At 43.5% G+C, this 22546-nt stretch overlaps 2 protein-coding genes across 5 annotated transcripts in view; one reads left to right on the top strand and one right to left on the bottom strand.

Annotated features, from left to right (window-relative positions):
- The window catches only part of ATP6V1C2 (ATPase H+ transporting V1 subunit C2), a 26797-nt gene extending 12605 nt beyond the window's left edge, over positions 1–14192 (top strand). Inside the window, exons 5-12 of one of the 4 annotated variants that reach the window (XM_032104274.1) lie at positions 447–538; positions 2177–2275; positions 3320–3388; positions 4307–4399; positions 4814–4907; positions 5219–5316; positions 5722–5851; positions 6646–7142. In XM_032104274.1, coding sequence (XP_031960165.1) covers positions 447–538; positions 2177–2275; positions 3320–3388; positions 4307–4399; positions 4814–4907; positions 5219–5316; positions 5722–5851; positions 6646–6741 — 771 coding nt within the window. In that variant the 3' untranslated portion in view covers positions 6742–7142. Of the gene's footprint in view, positions 1–446; positions 539–2176; positions 2276–3319; positions 3389–4306; positions 4400–4813; positions 4908–5218; positions 5317–5623; positions 5852–6645; positions 7143–13535 lie in introns of those variants that run through there. The other 3 variants (XM_032104277.1, XM_032104275.1, XM_032104276.1) reach the window with 3 other exon arrangements.
- On the bottom strand, positions 6943–22546 carry PDIA6 (protein disulfide isomerase family A member 6). The gene is made up of 13 exons (XM_032104272.1): positions 22457–22546; positions 19356–19497; positions 18470–18527; positions 17683–17809; positions 17091–17197; positions 15575–15708; positions 15050–15164; positions 13996–14136; positions 12715–12799; positions 12549–12621; positions 11365–11523; positions 9282–9378; positions 6943–8535 (listed from the first exon to the last, which is right to left on the bottom strand). Exons 1-13 carry the CDS (start codon positions 22488–22490, stop codon positions 8467–8469), a joined length of 1341 nt encoding a protein of 446 aa, XP_031960163.1. The 5' UTR covers positions 22491–22546; the 3' UTR covers positions 6943–8466.

Raw genomic sequence — 22546 nt, 5'->3', positions numbered from 1 at the left:
AGTTTTCTGCACTGTAATCCCCTTCATTGTAATTTTCTTTTTTTTTTTTCATATAATGCCATATTATTCTCCACTTCGGAGGTGTTTTTTGTGAAATTGTTGGTCTGACATTAAATCAAATGCCTGCAGGCTGGATGAATTATTTACCCTGTCAGTTCATTCAGAAAGGCATGATGTGTTGTTGTTCAATGTAGGTAACAAATGAAACCATGAACTTGCCCCTTAGGTAGAGCTCTAGCACACCAACAGCAACAGCTGACTGAACCCAACTTTCTGCAGAGGCCTTTGCCCCAGGAGAGCTCTGACACCAGCTCCCTCTTGGCCCCAGGCTGGTGGTTTTAGGGGGACTGGCAGCTGTGTCTCTGTGTTAAGGTGCAGCAGTAGTGGGACAGGTGAGAACAAGGCCTCGAATACTGCACTGACTCTGTTTTTTCACTTTGGTTTAGCAAGTGACTCAAATAGAAACAGACCTAAAGGCCCGATCAGCTGCATACAACAACATTAAAGGAAATTTGCAAAGCCTGGAGAAGAAAACCATGTAAGTATTTTGCACTGGGGATGCTGCTGCATGGCAGGGTGTGCTCACACCCATTGCTGTGCAGTGGACCACATGTGTTCTGGTGGGAACAAGTTTTCCATCTTTGGGACATGCTGAGCATGTAGAGACCCAGTGAAAACAGGTGGTGGGGTAGCTGGTGTCATCAGCATGTCTCAAAACTGGCTCAGGGAGAGTGAAATTCCTAATAGGATTTTGTTGACAGTGTGAGCAGGCAGTCTTGGAAAAAGTCAAAACCGAATGCCCAGTTTTGCTCCGATGGGATTTCAGGGAGTCAGAAATTAGATGAGCTGTGTCAACTGGTGGATTCCTTTGCCACATGGAGCTGTGACTTATGTTCTGAGTGGCATTTGCAGAGCTCCCCAGGAAGGAAACAGCTCTGTCTTGCTTGATCCTGTACCTCACCAGCATCCCACTTATATTTTTGTTTTCTTTCTTTCCTTCTGTTGGTTCAGGTAATACACTGTTCGGGCTTCTCAAATGTTCTCTCTCCTGTCTTCATCTGCTTATGGTCTTTGCCTATGTCAGTGCTGATACCTGGGTTTTTTTCTAGGATATCACTGGGGAGAATGGTAAAATCCAGTAAGTAGTAAATTTAAAGCAACTTAGATGGTGCTGTGCAAGCCCTCACCCAACACATGCTCATATGTTTCCTACTCAGGATTGGCCACAGGGTACAGGGCAGAGGCAGCCTGCTGGCCAGGGCTCCAGCAATGTGAGGAGGGAGAAGAATGACGACCTCATGGCCAGGGGACAATCTTCCTCTCACCATTCCATCCACCTTTAAATGCTGACAACTCTGGTGTCCACCAGTGCCAGATAGCTGCCAGGGTTGAAAAAAGATCTAAAAAGTTACCAGCCAGTTAATTAATATTTAGACTGGCCCAGTGAACCTCAAACCAAAAACTACTAGTTTAGGTCCTTCTTCACTCCTACCCAGTGACAGGGAGGGCAGCTGCTCTTCTCTTACCCACCTAGTGCCTTCCAGCCATACACAGCCAGTTCTGGACATCTAGATGTCCTAGGAATTAATGTGATCAGATGGGCTTAGTCTGTGGAGACCTCCTGCAGGTTCCACCTGTGCACGAGACTGCTGCTCTCGCTGCCATTCAGCAGGAGGTGTCTCAGTCAGTGTGCTTGTCCACGGCAGTCCAGGAATGCCAGGGTTCCTGTGGTGGCTTAGGTCCCTACTGACATGGGTCACTGCCTGCAGCATGGTCACACAAGCAGCTCAACAGGCTTCCTGAGAGAGCAGGTGCTTCCCACAAGATGTGGCAATGACTGGGAGCAGATGTGTACATCCCAAGCATTTACACCCTTACTGTAAAAACAATAACAGCAGAATGGTGTAATTTCACATGAAGGGCATAAACTAGCCATGTGCTAGTCACCAATATAATTTCCTTAGTGTTAATTACTTTTTGATTCTTTTAGTTGCAGTAAAAATAACAAAACAGCCATTTCAGAAGTGTAGCTGTGTCCTTTAGCCACCTCCTTCTGGGCCTTCTTCTACCCCAGTATATACTTAGTGTTAGTACCTCCACCCACAGCACATTGCCTCCAAGGTTCTGCTGCTGAGTTCCTGCTGCTGTTATTTTTACTTTGTCTTCTTCACCGTAGGGGAAATCTGCTGACCCGGACCCTGGCAGACATAGTGCACAAAGAAGACTTTGTTCTGAATTCCGAGTATCTTATCACGCTGCTCGTTGTGGTGCCAAAGTAAGGCAACACCCCATGTGGCATTGAGTCCCAGGCCTAAGCACGGAACTGGGCAATAGCAGGTCAGGTTGGGGCAGCTCATGAGTGCCCTTACTGGGACACAGGTGAAACCCTTAGCAAAGAAGAAAGAACAATTTCTGCCAAGAGTGGTGCTGGCACAAAAGAAGGAGACAAGAGACTGTGCCAAAACTGGAGCAGGACAATTGGGATGTAGGTTTTTCATTGTTACAAGTGGGTTCTCGATCAGTCTCCTGATAGGAATAGTATGAGCTAAAAGAAAAACAGATTCTTACTGCAGCATAGCCAGTTTCTAGAAGGAACTAGAGCTGTCCCACTCACGATCTCTGCTGGCTGTGCCCTTGTAAGTGCCTGCACATAGGATGCCTGCCACCAATGATGAAGTTACACTATGTTCTCCTCAGAGCCCTACGCAAAACTTTTCCTCTCCATATAGCCCTGTCCCAATATACACATACAGCACCATCACTCTTCTGTCTGTGAAAACCAGGTTGCAAAAAGCTATCTGAGGTAAGTTTGTTGAGTTTATTGTCTGAGTTTATTCACCCTAAAAACAGACGTCTCTCTTTGCAAACTCTGACCATCCCCCTGTTCCCTTTCTCTCAGTGCTGGCACTTGCCATGAGTGCAGTCTAGCACCAGATCAGCTCTGGGATTGCACGCAGCAGATGTAGCACACTTACCTGTGGATCAGGGCAGCTTGTGCAGGAGTCCTGGAGCATGGGACACTGTGTGGCAGGCTGGAAGTGTGTGCCACGTTCTTCCCCCCATCAGCTTCCTGATGTTGACCCTTCCTCAAGCCAAGATCCAAACTGAAGACTGAGAGTGTAGCACTGAGGGAAACATCTCAGCTGGTGACTAGGAGAGGAAAGGATAGGAGAGGCTTAATGTATCTTAATGACATAACCCAGCACAAAGAGCTCAACCCTTCTACCCTAAGTTATTAGCTTAATTAGCTACATATGTCAACATTTGCTGTCCAATATATAGTATTTATTTACTGTGCTTTGTTTTGTGTTGCTCAAAGGTCAAGCTACATACAGTGGCAGAAGACCTATGAATCACTCTCGGATATGGTAGTGCCTCGCTCCACCAAGTAAGTGAAATTCAAAATTCAGCTCCCTGTTTGTTTCAGAGATTCCTGTCATGTTTCAGCCCCTTAAATTGGTGGATCCTGGAGGAAATCCCTAGTCTAATGCATAGGCTCTGCATTAACATATTTGCAATTCAAATAGAAATTAGTTTGTTGAAGGGAAGTAGGGATGAAAGAACAAAAGTCAGTTTCTTTACAATTAGCTTGTTCCCTTTTCCAGTAATCTGTTTCTTTCTGCTTTCAACCAGGCCGTTGCTTCATTTTGTGTAAAACAGGCAATGTATTACATTAATTGAGGTATAGTTCAGACACGTGCAATCACATAGAGTTTTGTGGAAAGTATTTTATAAAAAGATCAACCACTAAATTTGCATTAATTGCTTCCTGTTGTAGGATAGAATAATTCAGCATACTGTCATTTGCACTAGTAAATGCCATATTAACTCCTCCTTTCACCTGCGGTGAAAAATCTTTCCTAGGACTTAAGTATTCCACTGCTCAGCTCACACAGACCATGAGATTGGGTCCGGGGCACAAGAACTGAGTATTACCTGAAATGGAGAAAGTGGAAAGCACAGAGAAAGAAACAAACTATTTGCTACTGCCTGTCTCAAAACCACAAGTGCATGTAAAGGTGGGGGAATATTACCAGGAAACACAGAAAAATCAGGCAGGCAGAATGTGTGTATACTACAGTGGGTTCAGGAACTAAACTAATTGAGTTTTGCATTGGAGATAGAGTAGGCAGTGCAAGTAAAGTCATTGTTCCCTGTTTCAGTCACAGCAGTTTCCAAAAAGCAGGGTATTGTTCAGTATCATAAATGAAAATAAAAAGAATTGCAGAAGGGGAAGGTGAGGTAGGTAAAAAAGGCATGAGGGATTTGCCATGTCAAATCATAGCAGTGGATTTCCCTCCCACAGAATGATTGCTGAGGATGCAGAGGGAGGACTCTTCACTGTGACCCTATTTAGAAAAGTGATGGATGACTTCAAGGCTAAAGCCAGGGAGAACAGGTAAGAAGCACTGACTGCTGGGCATGGCAGGCTAGCGAGATGAGGGTAAGGTGTGGCTTGCTGTGTGTGCAGCATGCTGAATCCATCACTGCTTTTAGGACTTCTTGACTGCTTGGGCTGCTGTTGGTCCTAAAGCCACTGAGAAGGCAGGGTGGGAAGGAGCTTTGGTAGCAGAATCAGTAGTCCTGTTCTATAAGCTCCAAGTTACAGATCCTGGAATTGTACTTTCTGCTCTCATACTGCTGACAGCAGGAAGCTGGCTTTCTGAGGGTGACTTCAACTCCCACCCTCCACATGCTTTTAACTTGTTAAATGGATAGCAGCTTCCCACACTTGCTTCTCCAGGAGAAAAAGAAATGAATGTGCATATTGCCTGGACTACAGCTTGTGAGACCAAATGCCATTCCATTGCAGGTTCATGGTTCGAGAATTTTATTATGATGAGAAGGAACTGAAATGTGAAAAGGAAGAGCTGATGAAATTAGCTTCTGACAAAAAACAACAATACGTAAGTGAGCACCTCATGAGCTGATGGCCCGCATAGTGGTGGCCTTTGCTACCAGCATTTGCCTAAGCATCTCACTCAGAAAAAGCTTTGTGGTTCCAACAATCTCCAGCGAGCTCCATTTAGCCCATAAAACTGAGGCACGGGATAAATAACATGTTTTGCCCAAGGTTACTTGAGTTTCTGATAGACTGGGAGCCACTATCAGGCTGCCTGGGAACTATCCCAGCAGCCCACAAGGGCCTCAGTGGCAGCGTTGGCTGTGGAGCTGCTTCACTCAGTGAGGGGATCACAGCACTGTTCTGCTCTCACAGGGCCCCTTACTGCGCTGGCTGAAGGTGAACTTCAGTGAAGCATTTGTGGCTTGGATTCACGTGAAAGCCTTGAGAGTTTTTGTTGAATCTGTCCTGAGGTAAGTGGGTAAACACAGAGTGCAGGCAGAGATTCCTGGGGAAGTCAGACGTACAGCTCTCTTCCTGGTCCAGTTCCTTTGTGGGAGGAACCCTTACACACCTTGTTTTGTCTTACACACTTCACTCCAGGAGCTCACAGGAGACAATACAGATGTCCACCAAAAAGGTGACATATGAATCTGATGAAAAACTATTCTTTGGGGGCACATACAGGGAAGGGGAAAACAGAAAGAGACTGTTGAGTTGACTTTTGGCTTCAAAAAGAAAATGCTTTCCAATAAGGAGGCAGCATTGTTTCTGCAACAGACCACCAGCTGGCATGCCTGGAGGCTGAGGAGGGAGAAGGGCAGGAGCAGACAGCTGTGCCCCTTCCCAGCAGATGATCGTATATGTTGTATTCCGAGGTATGGCCTCCCTGTAAATTTCCAAGCAATGCTGCTGCAGCCAAATAGGAAGTCTGTAAAGCGCCTGAGAGACGTCCTGAACGTGGTCTTCAAACACCTGGATGAAGTTGCAGCAGCAAGTATAATGGATGTATGTATTTGGACTGCAAGTACACAGGCTGTAGCTTCTCTCAGCTTAGCTAAATGAACACTTCCCCTGTCCTGGGGTTAGAGCATGCATCTCCTCACATCTTGCAATGCTAAGAGCCCTGGATGCAGCTCTAATCCCACCTCGTTACAAACTGGATTAGAGTAGGCTCAGATTATGAGGCAGATGCATAGAGATTGCTTACATTTTCTGTTGAAGCATCTGACGTTTACAGCTACCAGAACAAAACAGGTCAGCTCAATTATGGCTGTTCCTCTACATAAAAAGCTTAAAATCTACTATAAACATTCAGATCAACACAAGCAAGAAAAATTAATTTGGAACTAAATCCTAGGACTGTGACACCTCTGTCCCCTGTAAAAGGCTGTCATTCATAAATAATGGCCTTCAGCAAGCAGCAGTACTTGCGTTCTCCTCCCCATATCTTGAATTACAATTCAAAACAATTTAGGCTAAAGCAATGAGCTAGCAGGCCTTCAAAACAGCCTAAAACCGGCAAGCACGAGTCCCACTGCATGAAGGGGGGACAGAGATGAGCTGCTCTAAAGCTGAAGCACACAAAAATGCTACAAGTTCATGACATAGCACAAGCATGCATTCTCAATGCTAACTACATTAGGCAACCTGAAACAAGAAGCAGAGCAGATTCTCAGTGGTGAATTCCCCACCTTAAGCATGGCAAATACAAAGTTCCATTGCACCTGTGGGAGAGGAGCACAAAAGCAATCCCCTGCAGCTTGGGTTACTGGTACTAAAGCCATTACTTCCTTTTGCAGCCTGGCATGGACATCCCTGGGCTACAACTGAGTAATCAAGAATACTATCCTTACGTCTATTTCAAGATTGACCTCAGTCTTCTTGACTGCAGTTAAAGAAGAATTGCTCAAGCTTCATCTATTACTTTTCAAGCCTCTCATGTTACTGTAAAACAATCTTTAGCTGCTGAAAGTCAAATTATAATGCAGATGCTGTAGCAGGATAATCTTCCTACCACTTCTAGTAATTTTTACAGTGACTACAATATAAGCATCTCTTATTCATAGCTTTACAAAAATATATTTCAGAGGCAGAAGTACTATGGTAGTATTTATTTTTTTTTTTTTGTAAAGTACAAAGATGGAATATCTATTGGACTTGAAATAAAACAATTTAAAGTGTGGTGGCTAATGGATCTACTAGGTGTATACAGTCCTCTTTTTCTAACAAAGCAAACTTAAAAAAATCCAAACAGAAAAAGTAGAAAGCATCAGAGCAAAGCCCAAAGTTCCTTTAATTTAACAAAAAAACCAAAAGCTTAAGAGGAAAGATCCTCAAAAGTGCTGTGGAACTTATCATAATATGACTTACAGTCCCAAGTACTCATGAGTTTAGTTTTTGCAAAGGTATTTCAGTTAGAACAGTTCCACTAGAGCTCATCTGCTGGGATGACTTAAGAGCTGGAGCACATCTCCTGCATGGAATCAGCAGTTACTGCTGGCTGCCTGTGGTTTCGACACTGCCTTTCATGGGGGTGAGCTATGGGCAATCTCTTACAGACACAAGATGACAAATACCCTCATTATGTTATTTCCTTGAAAGAAGGGGAATCTTTCAGCTCTTTCATTCCTTATTTGTAAACAAGCTGATCACATCAGGGTCACTTCACTAGACACCAATATACAAGACATGGAGAGCAATAAAATAATTGTACTTTTATTAAAAAAGCAGCAGTAAACATCCCTATTCCCAGTCCTGATTCCCCTTCCAAGGAAATAGCGATTCAGATCAAAACAATGCCAGATGGGAAGTGAAGAAATATTACACAATTTGCTGGAGACAGCACCAGGGTGGTTTTCTGTTAGCACCTGGAAATCCTTACGCCCTAAAACATGGATTAGCTTCATCACTAATCCAGGGGAAAGACCAACAGCTCCCAGCATCTCTCATTGCAGCAGCAACCCCACTTCCAATGTATAAATGATGTTATGAAGTCTGGCACAAAGAAAGAGAAAGCCCCTGAGAAGGAATAGGAAAAGGAAGACTGAAGAGCATTTAAACTAAGATTGTCCATCTTACCAGGCTTTAGGCCAAGGAGGTGGTTTAGGACTCCCCTCTGCACAAGCCTCTCTATTCTACAGTTCACTTTCAAGAGCCATCCAAAATGGGACTGCTTGTATTATGTGTACCTTTCTTACTCTATACAAGACTAACACTGTGTGTCAAAAAATATTTTATTCTTTAATTGAAACAGAAGCTGAGCAGGTTCCACCTCCATGAAAAAAATTACAGTTAAAATTGGTTACACTAACAGCCTCCAGTAACACTCAAACAGCACATTATCAACAAAATAAAAACCAAGATGTTCCGAAGAAATATCCATGTTGTCCCCAAAATATTTGTTATACAGAATACAATCAAGTTTACTGGTTATGACAATTCATAGAATTTCTGCAATGTTTTCTTGAGATGCGTACAGTCCACTGCTGCAGTGCATCCAATAGCACAGTGTGTCATGTGCTACTTCTCCATGAAAAGGCCACTGAAAAATCTGTCTGATTGTGATCCAGGCTGCAAACTGCTGCGCAGACTTTCCCAAGAAAAGAAGTTTCCTGAAGATCTCACAGCTCATCTTTATCCCAGTCATCCAGATCCACATCACTGAGATCAATGTCATCTTCAACTGGAAGCTGTGAAAAAGAGAAGGTTTTGAGTACATGTTTAGAAGCGCTTAGTGCCAGGAGATCCCTGAATTGGAAAGATTCTTACTTCATCCTGAGAGTAAAGCTCTCTCCTGTTGTCTCTTTCATTCATAAAGCTCCAAGTGCACTAAGCACAGGACAAGTGATCAGAGTTTAGACTAGGAGATTGTTTTTTACTCATCAAAATACTCCAGGTGAAGGCTATACAAATAAACTATGTACCAAATTACTACCATGTTGCATGTTTTTATCAATCTGAAGTAGATCAAAGGACTGCAGTAACTTTGGTTTTTACAGCAATGTTGAACCTTAAGAAGGTAGACTTAAGTCACCATGTTATTTATTACACAGGCTTTACCTGACAAGCTTTCCGGCATTAAGACCTTGATGGCAAGGTCAGCACATTGCAGAACCCAAGTCTCCACAACACTGGGGTCTTGAATACATGCACTACTACCACCCTTAGTCAGCACTGGTAATACATTTCTGCCTCAAGGGATCCAGCTTTCAGATCACATCCTAACAGTCAGGCAGGAACATCTGATCCACAATGTCAGATGGTCAATGTGCCATTTGGTCTGCTGGCAGGATTTAGATAATGGGAAACCATCAACACAACTTGCCACAATCTTGTACAAACAAGAACTTTCACACTAACAGGTGTTAGTTACTCTATCTTGTCACTTCTGCACCCAGCAATGCCTCAGCACTTTCAGAAATGGAGCACCTCTTACCTCACCATCTTTGCCATCCCAAGGTTCAACTGAATGAATTTTGGGGAAAGCTCCACCACCCACTGGTGCTGTAGAGCCACGACCAACGGAGAGTTCCCTGAGACAAAACAAGTAAAAGTTAAATTGAAGAAATTCCTCCAACCTCTATCCACCTGGAACAAAACCTGCTTCAGATAAAAGGAAGACAACTTTAAGATTTCATCTCTAAGTAAATCTAAACTGTCTGAATGCAAAAACTTCAAGAAGCAGAAAATGACAGAGCCCTTAAAGCAGCATTGAAAATTTACAATTGGATGCAAAGACATCTGTGATTTACACTATTTCATATTTCAGCAGTGTAAAAATCACAGATAAGTGCAGCCTCTTTAACAGTTTATCACTTAAGGTATCTCCAATGGGAGCCTGTAATTCTAGTTCTGGAAGTCACCTGCAAATGTTAGTGGGAATCACCAGTGATCTCCATTAGTGGAGAATTAGCCTCCATGGGTTCCAAAGTTCCTGCAACACAAAGGGTGTGAGGTAACCAGCTTCTGTTTGAGACACTCCATCCTGCGCTTGCTAGTTAGGCTTGCTCAAAAAGCCCAGCATTAAAATCCTGAGGAGCTACTCCCTTTGCATCTTTCAGAAGCAAATAAGACTGTATTAGCATTCCTCCCTAAGTGGAGTTCACAATTTTTATGCTCTTCAAAGTGCCAGTTTCCTTACTTGTGGTTTACACTGCTGAGACAGCCTATTAGGCTGCACAAGCTGCCTACAGCAGCTGAGAGAATGGAATGGCCAGCCACACCAGCTGTGATTATACTGCTTTCTCTAGGCAGCACAGCTGAGCTGAAGTGTCAAGTAAGAGATTATTCTAGCAAGTAGGCTGCGTGATAAGACAATACCAAACCAATTACCTAATGCAATATATGCTGTTAAACTGGCTGTTGTGTCCTGGAAGCACCATCCAACCTCACCCAGGAGAGGCTTCACTAAGGTGGATTTTACAGACTAAGAAAATTTGTCATGTCTGACAAAAGCAGACACTTCTCTCGTGTGCATTAGTACAAACTGTCTGGTATTTCTCTTCTTCCATCTGAATCCTGAATTTTACTTGATGCTCTAAGAACGTTTCTTTTTTCAGCATTTAGAAGAAAGTCTGATCACTTTCACAAGTAAGAGTATTAGCACTGATTCTATTAATCCAGCAGGAACTGCATTCAATTAATGTGCTTCTTATGGCAAGGTGGGGAGAGGCTGTTGCAGTTGCTTTTGCAGTTCTGGCTGTTCTCTGCCATTCTCCAAGGACAGACATGGAAGTAACACTGCTAAATGTAAGGTCTCAAGGGCTCTTGCATAACTTATGGCAGCTGGTGCTTTACCTGGAAGCAGAGTTCCCAATTCACTTTGACCGCACTAAAGTAACAGTTTAAGTTTAGCTGCTCTGTTTCAGTGCTGACCTTCTGTCATCCTCTCCACTTCCTCTCCCTATTCCATTCTTCCCCCGCACTGGCTCTTGCCCAGCTACACAAGAGGCAGTTTCAGGGAACTTGTGCTGAGCAGTGAGCTACTGACTTTTTGGATGGATTGTTTCAGCTCCCCCAATCAATTTATCAAGTGCTAGGAGAATGGAAAGGTGGCAGGGGGAAGACAGGACTAGACTGAATTAGAAAGATGAACAGCAATATACAGAAGCTCAGGAACTTCAACAGCACCCATTTAGATTCCCACAATGGGAACATTCCCATTACTAAGGACTAGTCAGAATGCACCACTTGAATTAAACGAAATTCATTACTAAGTTATTTCTTAAGTTACCAGAGAAACAGAATTTTTCAACATCAAAGCCCACTTCTATTTTCAACAGTTTTACTAAAACTACCTATCTTAAGTCTAAATGGCCAACTTAATTCTGCACACCACAAAAAGGTAATGACTGCTTTATTGCAATCCCCACTGAAGCCATCCCTTTCCTCCACTGAATTCTCATTATCTTAGTTCTCTTAACTGTGCAAGTCTTGTCTGATCCAGGAGAGTCTGCTTGTGGTTTAAAGAGTCATAGCCCCAGTTACAGGCAGATTTAAGTCACTTGAAGATTTCATACCTGAGAAACTCATTAATCCCTTGCTCACTGAATGATCCTTTCAGAAGGGCAAATTTCATCTTCCGAGCATTAACAGCTGCCATTGCTGGATACCCAAAGCCTCCAATCCCCAGAGAGCTCTCAAGATCTGACTGAGCACCTGCTTCTGTCCACAGCCACCTTGAGGAAAAGATGAAATAGAAAATTAATAATCAGGATAGGCACTACAATTATTTTCAAATCACACATATCCTGCAATCCTGCAGAGTTCAAGCAGGGCTCTGTATTGCCCTTGACACTTTCAAAGTCAGCAGGGAAAAGGAGGGTCCTGATCGTGAACCTTGCAACAGAAGAAAGCCCCCTCTCAGAAGCACCTCTAGGCCAGTCCCACCCACACAGCCACTGTAAGTTGAGTAAGAACAGCCACCAAACACAGTGCAGGGGAAGAACTGTGTTACCATCCTGCACAAACTGCTACACTTTAGCTGGTCCTAAGGAAGGTTTTTAAGTACTCAAGTCACAGATGGAAAGATTACAAAGTCCTGCCCAAATATCACTATAGAGGATTTCTAGCTAAGGACACTCAGTATTTGTTCCTCACTCAGGTCTCAGTTCCTCTAATGCTTAGCAAGTCCTCTAAGGAACCTCTGAAATGAGCCAATCTCAGCATTTTCCCCCAGGCTTTCATCCCATTTTTCTCCCTTTCACAGCATTCAGTGTGACAGAACAGCTCCCACTTTCCTGGTAAGTCCTGGAGATCCTAACCTGCACCTGAGAGAAGGAGGAAAGGCATAGCCTGCTGGCCTGTTTCTTTGACAGCATGAAACTGGTTAATAAACTGCAATTTACTTGTTTTTTTGAGAATTCAACAGTCACACTGGCAGACTAACTGACCAGCAGCGGACAGTAAAAGAAACCTCCCTAAAATACTTTAGTATTCAGGACAAGAGTAAAAGATGCTTAATCTCATTAATGCTTAGATATCACTTGTAAATGCAGAATTTGAGAGGTGGATGAAAATTTAAAAAAATTGGTTAAGGTCACAACATCCCCTTCTCCAGTAATTAGTGAAATATCAAGATATGCTACCCTGAACAAGGAACAACTCCTTTCTGTAGCTAATCGGGTATCATACAAATTTTATCCCGTTACCCCCAGAAATGCTCACTTCTTTTCCAAGACAACCAGTGAACAATGACACTTACCCCCACATTTTCTTTTTGTATTTTTCAGCCATTTTTAACATGACATCCAGGTAAGAATTTCTCCCTGAAGCTCCTGTTTGTTAGACAGAATTGGACAAGTTAAAAAACACAACTACACGCTTTAGGTGACAAATTCATACAAAAGTCTGCTTGCTTGTATGTGTACCTGTGTCAAGAATATGAGGCAGGACAGAAATGATGCAGAGCTGATGAGCATCACAGGTACTCTTCAGAACATCCTCACTAATTATCTAGACAAAAGCATTAGAAAGTCAATTACAGTAAGACTTGGTCCTTCGGTTGTGACTGCACTTCCCTCCAACAGCCTAATAACTCTATCCTACAAGGTAGTAAGTACTGAAACAACTTGACACAAGAGCTTACAAGTCTCTCCTACTTCAGTGGTCCCCAGCACAAGAGTAATTTACAAAGAGTTCACAAAGTCTTCTGTTGAGCTTTGAAGCAACAGGAAACTAAGCAGTACCAAATAAGGCTTACAGAAAGCACAGTCAGATGTCACTTCTTGCTCAAAATCACTATCCTTGCCCGGGGCTAGAAAGAGCAACCGCAGGCCTATGTAAATGCCTGTGAGCACAAGGAGAGCCAGCAGAGGCAGCCTTTGCTGTGGATAAGAATGTTCAAGCAACAGTAACAGCAACACTGGTTTTGTGGGATCTGTCTCAAAAGGGAATTGATCGAGTGACCTACACCAGTGGTCTCCAACCTTTGATTGTGCATCCCACCGGTAAATAAATTTCTAAGCATGGAGCCCCTGATATATATAAATCAACTATATGCATATGCACATACATCAACATGCATTGCTGTATTAATATTAGAAAGCATACAAAATAAAAAATTTAGAAGGGTAAGAAGATGAAATAAGCACCATTTAAAAATATCTTTAGGTTTATTAATAGTGCAAATGCTTTTTGTTTTTTTCCTTCCTACATCCCAATGGACTGTCTTGTGTGCACCTCACTTTAGAGACAAGTGATCACCATTTCAAATCTACCAACAGCAAGCTGAAAAAAGAAGTCGCCTTACAGAGGGTGGAGTTTTTTGAACAACAAGCAAAACTACTCATCATGCGTCTCCTAACAAACACTTTACAAATTACAAGGCCATGCCCTCTTATTGGAAGAAAAGAGGTGCGGCACAGAACCCAACTTTTTCACTCCTCAAGAGCAGATTCAGACCCCCTGGCACCATCCTGTCAATGCCTTCACAGTATCAATTCTGATAGCCCTCCAGACAACAACAAATTTACAGTAGAAATGAACATTCAGCTTTTTGTTATTTAAGACTTGTCATCCTTCACTTTCTGGGGCAAAACGGTGCACAAACACCACACTTAGGCAGTTTTATTTAGAGTTCATATAGACCTGTAAAAACTGCTGCCAAGAGTATGATAGAAAAGCAGTTTGAGAAAATGATGTAGAGGTACCTCCAGGAGCTCAGGTGGTGGTGCATTATCAGAAAACAGATCCAGAGCACGAGCAATGATGTCAGATCTAGTTCTCCCACCATCATAATCAACAGGGTCTTCTCCTTTCTGGAAGATTTTAATGGTGGGAAATCCACGAATCTGCAAGACAAGTTTAACCCATCAGCTCAAATAAACCTGAATATTTATGGTGGAAATTATCTGCTTGTCTGATGTGTTCTAGATTAAGAGCAAGGGAAGAGATTCAACACCTTTGTGTATCAAGTCTCATATGTTCTGACTGAACTTGAATTTTGTAGCTTCCTACCTTTGCAACCATTCAAAACAAGGGTAATGTACGCTATAACCCTGCTTTGGGGTTTTGGCCTGATGAACCAGCAAAGGTTTCATCTCAATTTAGATGCACCAAGCAATGCAGGTGTAAGTACCATGAGGACTATCTTTACACTTCATATCTATTAGACATTAATTTCCTGATTTGTCTGTGGGGGAACAATACTGTGCCTATATGGCAACAAGTGGACTGTATGCTCCTTCTGCTACACTTCCAGTAAATCTTGCTCAATGTTTCCCTTCACTGTCAGTCATGTGCACTTAGAGGGAAACTACACAACACACTGTAAGCTCCGTGGACTGTACTACAAATCCGAGTGTCTGCTGTCTTTTGGCAAGCAACACACCTCATCTGGCCAGCTGATATTGTCTGAGTGATCCCTGATAACTGGCTGCAAGGGTTCCAGAGATGCCCAACCAGCCTACAGTCTGAAGAGAGAGACCTCTTACTCCAGATGATACAGGTACACAAGGTCTTATGGAAATAAACAGCCTTTCTCCTCAGCAATATCCAAGTTAATTCTTTTCCTCTCTCTTCATTGATTTATATTGTTACTGACATTCATGAATTATTTGTGGGAAAAAAACTGAATGTGTCACTTATTTTTAGCACAAAACATTTAAGTAGTACCAGATTAAGGAACAGTTCAGTAAGGATTGAAGAGAAATCTGACTTGGTAGAGATGGAAAGGCAATTGTAACCACTGCAAAGCACACTCACCCCATATCGGCTTGCCAGCATCTGATTGACTGTTGCATCTACTGCAGCCAGCTTTACTTTTCCTTTTGTTTGATCCTTCACCTCAGTGGCAGCAGCTGCCCATTCTGGCTCCAGGCTGAAAAACAGAGAGTACAAGTGTCCTAAGCTCTCTCAGAGCTAGCAAAAGTACACCACACTTCAACATTATGTAGCATGTTTTACTCAAGAAAAAAATTCTCTTGCTGAGAATGACAGCTAAGAGGGTTATCCAAACAAGACTGATGTCCTGCATCTGAAGGAATGAAAAGTTTAATATAGCTTCTGGATCTTATTTCTACTGATAACTGGGAATTTTACTGCTAAAGATTGCAGCCAGAGCAGCACCAAGGGGCCCTGAGCAGAAGCCCACACATTTTTGTTAGATCACCTCACAAAAAACCTCATTTCTGGTATACCAGAGATGCAAGGTCTCTTTTAGGGGATTAAGGGTATTACACAAAACAGGCACTAACAGGAACTGAATTGTTGAAGAAAAACCTCATTTACTTTTTGCAGTGCCCACACCATGGGGCATAAAACTCCACCATCCACACATCATCACTATTTATGACATTCTTATCAAAGCTGTCATCAGTCAGCTCAATCACATCCTTCTTATCTCCACCTCCGCTCTGCCGGCTCTGTAAGAAACAAACAGACCTTCGTGTAAGAAGTAACCAAAACTGGTCTCCCACACAGGCCAACTCCTGTGTGTCACATTGCACCAAATTATCTTTATTTGAGCAAGATACAAAACAGGCAGTGTTAGGTCATACAACTTTCCCTTTTTAAAACTGACAGTACACACAGCCTACTCCCCACAGCACTTTCAAAACACAGCAAATGAACCTTCTCTTGAAAAAGGAGAAATCAGGTCAAAATGACCACCAAGAAGATGTGGGAACACTTTCTCAGTTCTTCATGCTCTGATCTGTCCATGAACAAAGTGCTCTCCAACCCCTACCTCTATCTCTAGATAGACTTGGTTCTAACCAAGTTCTGGTTTCCAGGCAAAACAAACATGGGGGAGCATGATACACACTACAGGGTAAAGTCCACCCAGGTCTTCTATCTGGCCACCCTGAGGATGTCAGACTGTACCCTGCACCATGATTTAGAAAGAGTAGTAGGACCCAGAAGCTTTTCAATTTACCTTCAGGGAGAAATCCAGCAAGCCAACTTCAGAAAAACACTACCAAATTAAAAAACCTTAATCAGTCTAACTTAGACTAGGACTAGGCAAATGGTACCTCAACCACCTGGAGAATAGCGCTAACAGGAACCCCAAAGTTCAAAAGGAGATGCACCTGGGGAGTAACAGCCCCATACACCAGCACACACTCAGAACTGATTAACTGGAAAGCAACTTTTCAAAGAGGAACATGAGTGTCCTGGTGGACAAGCTGAACATGAGCCAGCACTGTAACCCTGTGGCAAAGGTGTCCAACAGCCTCCCGAGCTGCACTAGGCAGAGTTGCCAGCAGGTCTGAGGAGGGAATCTTTTCCTCTGCTCAGCACAATGTGGAACACCTGGAGTGCTGGGTCTACTTCTGGGCTCCGCCACAGAACAGGCATGGACACACTGGAGGAAGTCCAGCCAGAGCTGATTAAGGGCTTTAAGCATCTGACATCTGACGAGAGGGTGAAGGAGAGCAAAGAAAACAAAGGCAGGCTCTTCTCTGCAACAAGAGACAAAAGGGATGAAGTTGAAATTAAAGAAATACCATTCTATGATTCCATAACCTAAAACATAAGAGAAAGGATTTCTACTGTGAGCATGGTCAAACATTGGAACAATTTCCCTGGAAAATGCAGTCCATTTGGAGTCTCAGTTCTTGGAGACACACAACTTTAAGGAACACAGGCCTGAGCAATCTGCTCCAGCTGGCCCTGCACTGGGCAGGGTGCCTGGACTAGATAAAACTCCAGACATCCCTTCCAATTCTGTGACTGAGTTGGAAGCTTTGATCTCCTGTACAAGACAGTCTCCAGTTGAAAAACAAACACATTTTCCCTCAAATACCTGTTTTCCAGAACTGTATCCTCCACTTCTGCCACTAAGACGTTCTTTCACCAGGGACCGAAGAGCATTCAGAGCAGCATCGACAATAGCATCACTTGTCCTGCCACCTGCAGTGCAGAAAAATAGGTGATCGAACCATCAAAAGGCCAGTTTAAGGTGTGCTCCGAACTTAATTACAAACTTAATCCTCCCTCACCCTAATGACCTATCAGGAAAAGCAGGACTGGGCTATGAGCGATACAATACTAGTGGTGGGACATCTGACTTAAACACAAGCAGCAGGACTGACTTCACTACACCTTTTCATTACCTGGCTTTTCTGAGGAGGGGTGACTCTACAGCAAGCTCCAAATAAACAGGAAGAAAGGAATAATTCCTTCAAATTGCCTATCAAGCACCAACTATGAACTGCAGGTGGGACTGTTAGACAATGCTAAGACATACACAATTTGGTCAAACCACTCCCACACATCTGTCTCTCAGTTACTATAAGAACTAGACAGGAAGGAAACACCACACAACACAGCTACCATAATTACTGCATTCAGGGAAGTTTTTAGGCATGCAACATTTAAAAGATCGTCACATTTACCCTGATAATCCTCTGCTTTGTTTTTGTTGGCTCCAAATATCTTGATAGTAGGAAACCCTCTGACTCCATACTGTCCACCCAAGGACTGATGTTTATCTGCATCTACTGCACCCACTTTCACTACACCCTGCAGAAACAAAACAAAAAGTGACACCTAAGACTTCTACAGTGATTTAATACCTTTTATACTCTCTGCTGGGGGCACAAGGGAAACAGGGAAGAGAGAGCGACAGTTACTAGGACAGCAACAGAATAGTCAACAGAAGAGAGGTATTTCCCCCCACGAGCATACAGAACACTATAAATGTCCACTTCTTCATTCAGTGTGACAAAATAAATTTTAAATTGTTTGGGCCATTATTTAGTTGGGTTTTTTTGTTTGGTTTTCTTAGAAGGAGAATATATATATATATTTTACATAGGCAAGAGTTCAGCTAATCATGACATGACTAATTTTTCTATAATTAAAAAAACAGTCAACACCAATGGTTTACAAAGCTGTTTTCAGTCCTAGAGAACAGTAAATGGGAATTCACAGGGACAGAACTGACTTTCTTCCTCTACAATTCAATGGCTTCTTTTAAAAAGAATACAACAAACCAAACCAAACAAAAATCCTGGATTTCAAGTTTTCAAGTGCCTGAATAACACTTCTCTGGCTAGACAAGTATGATTAAAGTGATAATGGTTTTAAGGACCAAACCCCTCCATGTTCCCAATCCAGATGTCAAACAGCCAAACTCTCTTCAATCCACTTCCACAAGCACATTTGAAAGCCTAAACTTACTTTTAAAGCTGTTGCTGCTTTCTTCCACTCAGGGGTTAGCCTTTGACAATGACCACACCTTTTAGAAAAAAAAAACCAAAAAATGGTAAATGTCATTCAGATCTGACAACTATTTCACAGTCATTCACAGCAAACTGTAGGAGACTGAGGATTTACTCATGAAGAGAAGAGACTACACCACAAGATCACATCATCGCTCAGGCTTCTGAAGAAAAACCTCCACATTATATAGACCGCAGCAACACTAGAAGAGGCACAGCAAGGCTTCCCCTAAACCCCTCAGCCCAGACACAGTCCAGCTGTTGCAACAAAAGGCCACTTTCTTCAGAATGTGGAGCTTTGGATGGCAGTATCACAGAGGATTTGTACAATGACGGAATATATATATATCACCAGAATTTAAATGGAATAGACTCCGTACTCTGGACCTGAGCAGAACAGGAGACAAAGAGAGATGCTAAATTAAGATGCACAAAGCCAGTATTTTTCAATGGAAATTGGAAATTTTAAGTGTGATATCAGATCTGTGCTCTCACATCAGAATTACGCTCAGAAACACAGAAGTGAGAGACCTTCTCATTTACCTACTGCACTTTAATCAGTCATTTTAATACTAATTTAACCAGAAAAATTGAAGTAGAAAAATGGCATATAAGATTTTGCTAGCAGACCCTATTTGCCAAATTGAAATGCCAATTCCTGCCTTTTTCCCCCATGAAAATATTTAAAGCAGGAATCACAGGTACAGCTATTTTGCCAGTCATGTGACCATCAAAATGACAACTGTGCTGTCAACAGCTGAATGAAACCTTGAGCTGATCAGCAGCAGATTCCTGTGCTGCTCCTCTGTGATTAGAGCAAGCAAGTACACAGCTGCAGTTCTTACCATGGGGCATAGAACTCCACGAGCCACAGGCTCTCGCTTTGGATGACCTCCTTGTTGAAATTAGTTGGTGTGAGCTCTATCACATCATCACTGGCTGAATATAAACCATTAACTGCCAGGAACAAAGTGCAGCTCACTGTGCCTACAATGAAAAGCAAAGACATCAGCACTCCTGTTGAACATCCATGCCTCTCCTGTTACCACGGCTAAATCATCTCCCCACTCTTTGCAAATCAGCAGTGGTGGGAAGGGATTCCAGTTAGACCAGATAAAAAAGGAAGTTAAGGCAAGATAGATGCTCTCCCTCCTCACTTAAAACATGATTCCATAGGATCACATAAAATAGGGTCTGTGCCTAAAGCTAGCTTGAGTTATGCCACTCCTGTTACGGCTCTATAGAGAGACTTGTGTCAAAGCTCCTACCCTAACTTTTGCTGGTACCAGACCACCAGAACTTCTCCAGGGATCCCCACAATCAGCTATGTTTTCTTCCAGTTCTCATAGAAACTCCTAAGCCAATTGTTCAAACCTCTTGCACAGCAGGCACTCAAACACATCTTTTATAGGATCACATCATGCAGGACTGTCCCAACTAGGTTTGGCACAGTTACACTGATTTTAGGACAAGCACTTGATGCATTGGTAGTGCATCGTTCTTGCTCCTTTATCTCTTTATGCTCTCTTTAGCATAAAGAGATAAATCAATGGAGAATAACAGCTAAATCTCTCTGGTTAATAACTCAAGCACTCTGAGAATGCTAAAAAAATAACATTAAAAGATAGAAGGGAATTGCTTTCTCTTATAGTTTTGTACTTCTGATAATTTCTGGAAGTTATTATTGCTTCAGACTTTGTACATAAAATCTCATAATCCTTCCTTCTACCTAGTCAGGGAGATTGAGAGATGACTTGATGAGAGATGACAAGCATCTGTGTAACAAAAACCACCCAACATGAGACTTTTCTTAATCCACTAAAGACTGGAGGGAGCAAGAGCTCAGACACCCAGGTTAGAACCAGACAAAAAATAGCTTTACTGCAAGTGGTTAACTTGAATGGGAAGCTGCACAGTCTCTCTCAAGACTCAACACGAGAGAAAAACAGGTCAACGATGCAGAAATGCTACAGCACATGGTATACAGATTGCACAGCATCACCTACACTTTATCAGTCCCACACAATTAAAGCTGGTTTCATTACCCCTATTCTGTAGGTGAGTGAAGATGACAGAAGTAAAATCTTCCACATTACTCAAGCAGAGATCAGGACTGAAATGCCACACTACAACCCAGTGCCCTATCCACTGCACCACTACCCCATCCTAATGGTTTCTGCTAGAACGAGGACTCAACCCTTTTCTTCTGGGGTGATCAAAATCGGTTTCCACCATCAGATGTACGAGTTAGATTGGCTCTGTCTCTTCAGGACGCCCATACACAAGCTGCACTTCATCAGCATTGATCAACTGACTTCGAGGAGATCCATGGCTGTCACAGCATGTTACGGTGACCTACAGAAGCAGCTGCTGCTGGGGTAGAGTAAGAAAGTAAGGATGGAAAAAGTTCCTTGAATGTTACAGTCACTCTCAAGAGAAAAAATCTCCTCTAGACAGAATAAGACCATTAAATTGAAATCAGCATATTCTGGCTTCACCTTTTAGGCGATCTCTGGCAGAATACATTCAGAAGATGAAATTCACTCAGCCATTTCTGTCCCTTCAAAGAGAGAAGTTCTAGCTTATACAAATACACCTGCTAAAGAGAACTCACAAAAGAAAGTACATGGTGAAATTCACCTAGTCACCTATCACTGCATTTTTTTAAAACTATGAGTCATGAACTGGTGGCATAACTTTCTACAGTGAAACATTCAAGGTTTAATTCAACTTCAGCAAAGGAAAAGATCATTTTCCTGCAAGCATCTACGACAGATAAATGCAAATCTGACCTTATTATTAAGGAAAAAACAAATAGATAATCTGATTTCAAAAGCTGTTTTCTAATGTAAGCAAATCACATAGACAGAAGCATGGATAAACCAGCTAAGGCAGCTCCACGCTGGTATTACTAGTCCTAATTGAACCGTAAAGTTGCAAGTCTGGAGATCTATTTAAAAAAGCTTTTGTCACGGGATGATGATAATGATTCTGCGAACTTCCTCCTACAAATACCCCGTCCTGCAGCAGTGCTCGATGTGCCGGAGCTCACGCATCCCTGCACACGTGCGCTCGGCGAGCCACGGCCTGGGGCAGAACTCCCGACATCTTCGGCGTTTCCATCGAGGGGCCCGAGTGGGAATCGTTTACCAATTCCTCCGGCACACAAGAGGCAGCAGCAGGGGCAGAGGAACACCAGCTCCCCTCGGACTCCTCCGTTTGACCTCGGTCACTGCTCTCTTGCTGCCCTCAAAGCACCAGATCGCAAGGCAGGGCAGCCAGGCACGCACAACACCGCCGCTTACTCAAATCAAAGAGGGTCTTTTAGTAGGGTGAGAGATAACCACGGCTTTCTTTTCTTTTCTTTTTTTTGCTGCTGGAATCTTTAGGACTTTAGAATCTCTCTACTTGTGCTTCGCTAACCCACCGAGCAATGCCCGCCCCCGCGGCACAGACCGGCCACAGCCGAGCCGCGACTCCGAGCACTGCCCCCACAGAATCCATGGGGTTGGGAAAGACCTCTGAGATCAAGTCCAGCCCATGACCGATCGCCCCCTTGTCAACCAGACCACGGCACTGAGTGCTACCTCCAGTCCTCCCTTAAACACTTTCAGGGACGGTGACTCCACCACCGCCCCGGGCAGCCTGTTGTAATATCTGATCACCCTTTTTGTGAAGAAATTCCTCCTAATGTCCAATCTAAACCTCCCCTGCTGCAGCTTAAGTCTATATCCTCTAGTCCAGACAAGCTGCCTGGGAGAAGAGGGCGATTCCCACCTTTCAGAAGGCTCTCCGCTCCGCCCGCCGCCCAGCAGAGCGGCCGCACGGCCCCGGGCCCCGATCCCTCCCGCCACGACGGGGCCCGCAAAACCGGGGAAAGCGAAGCCGCGTCCCGCCGTGTCCCACCGCCTCCTCAGACCTTCCCCCGGGCCCTCACGGCTCCTACCCCACCACAGCCGGCCCGCGCCGCACACCCCCATGGCTCCCCGCTCCCTCGGCCGCTGCCGCTGCCGCCACGGCCTGCGCGCCGCGCCCC

This window comes from Corvus moneduloides, chromosome 3 (genome assembly GCF_009650955.1).
Source record: "Corvus moneduloides isolate bCorMon1 chromosome 3, bCorMon1.pri, whole genome shotgun sequence".
Lineage (NCBI taxonomy): Eukaryota > Metazoa > Chordata > Aves > Passeriformes > Corvidae > Corvus > Corvus moneduloides.
This window is presented reverse-complemented; position numbering and strand designations above follow the sequence as displayed.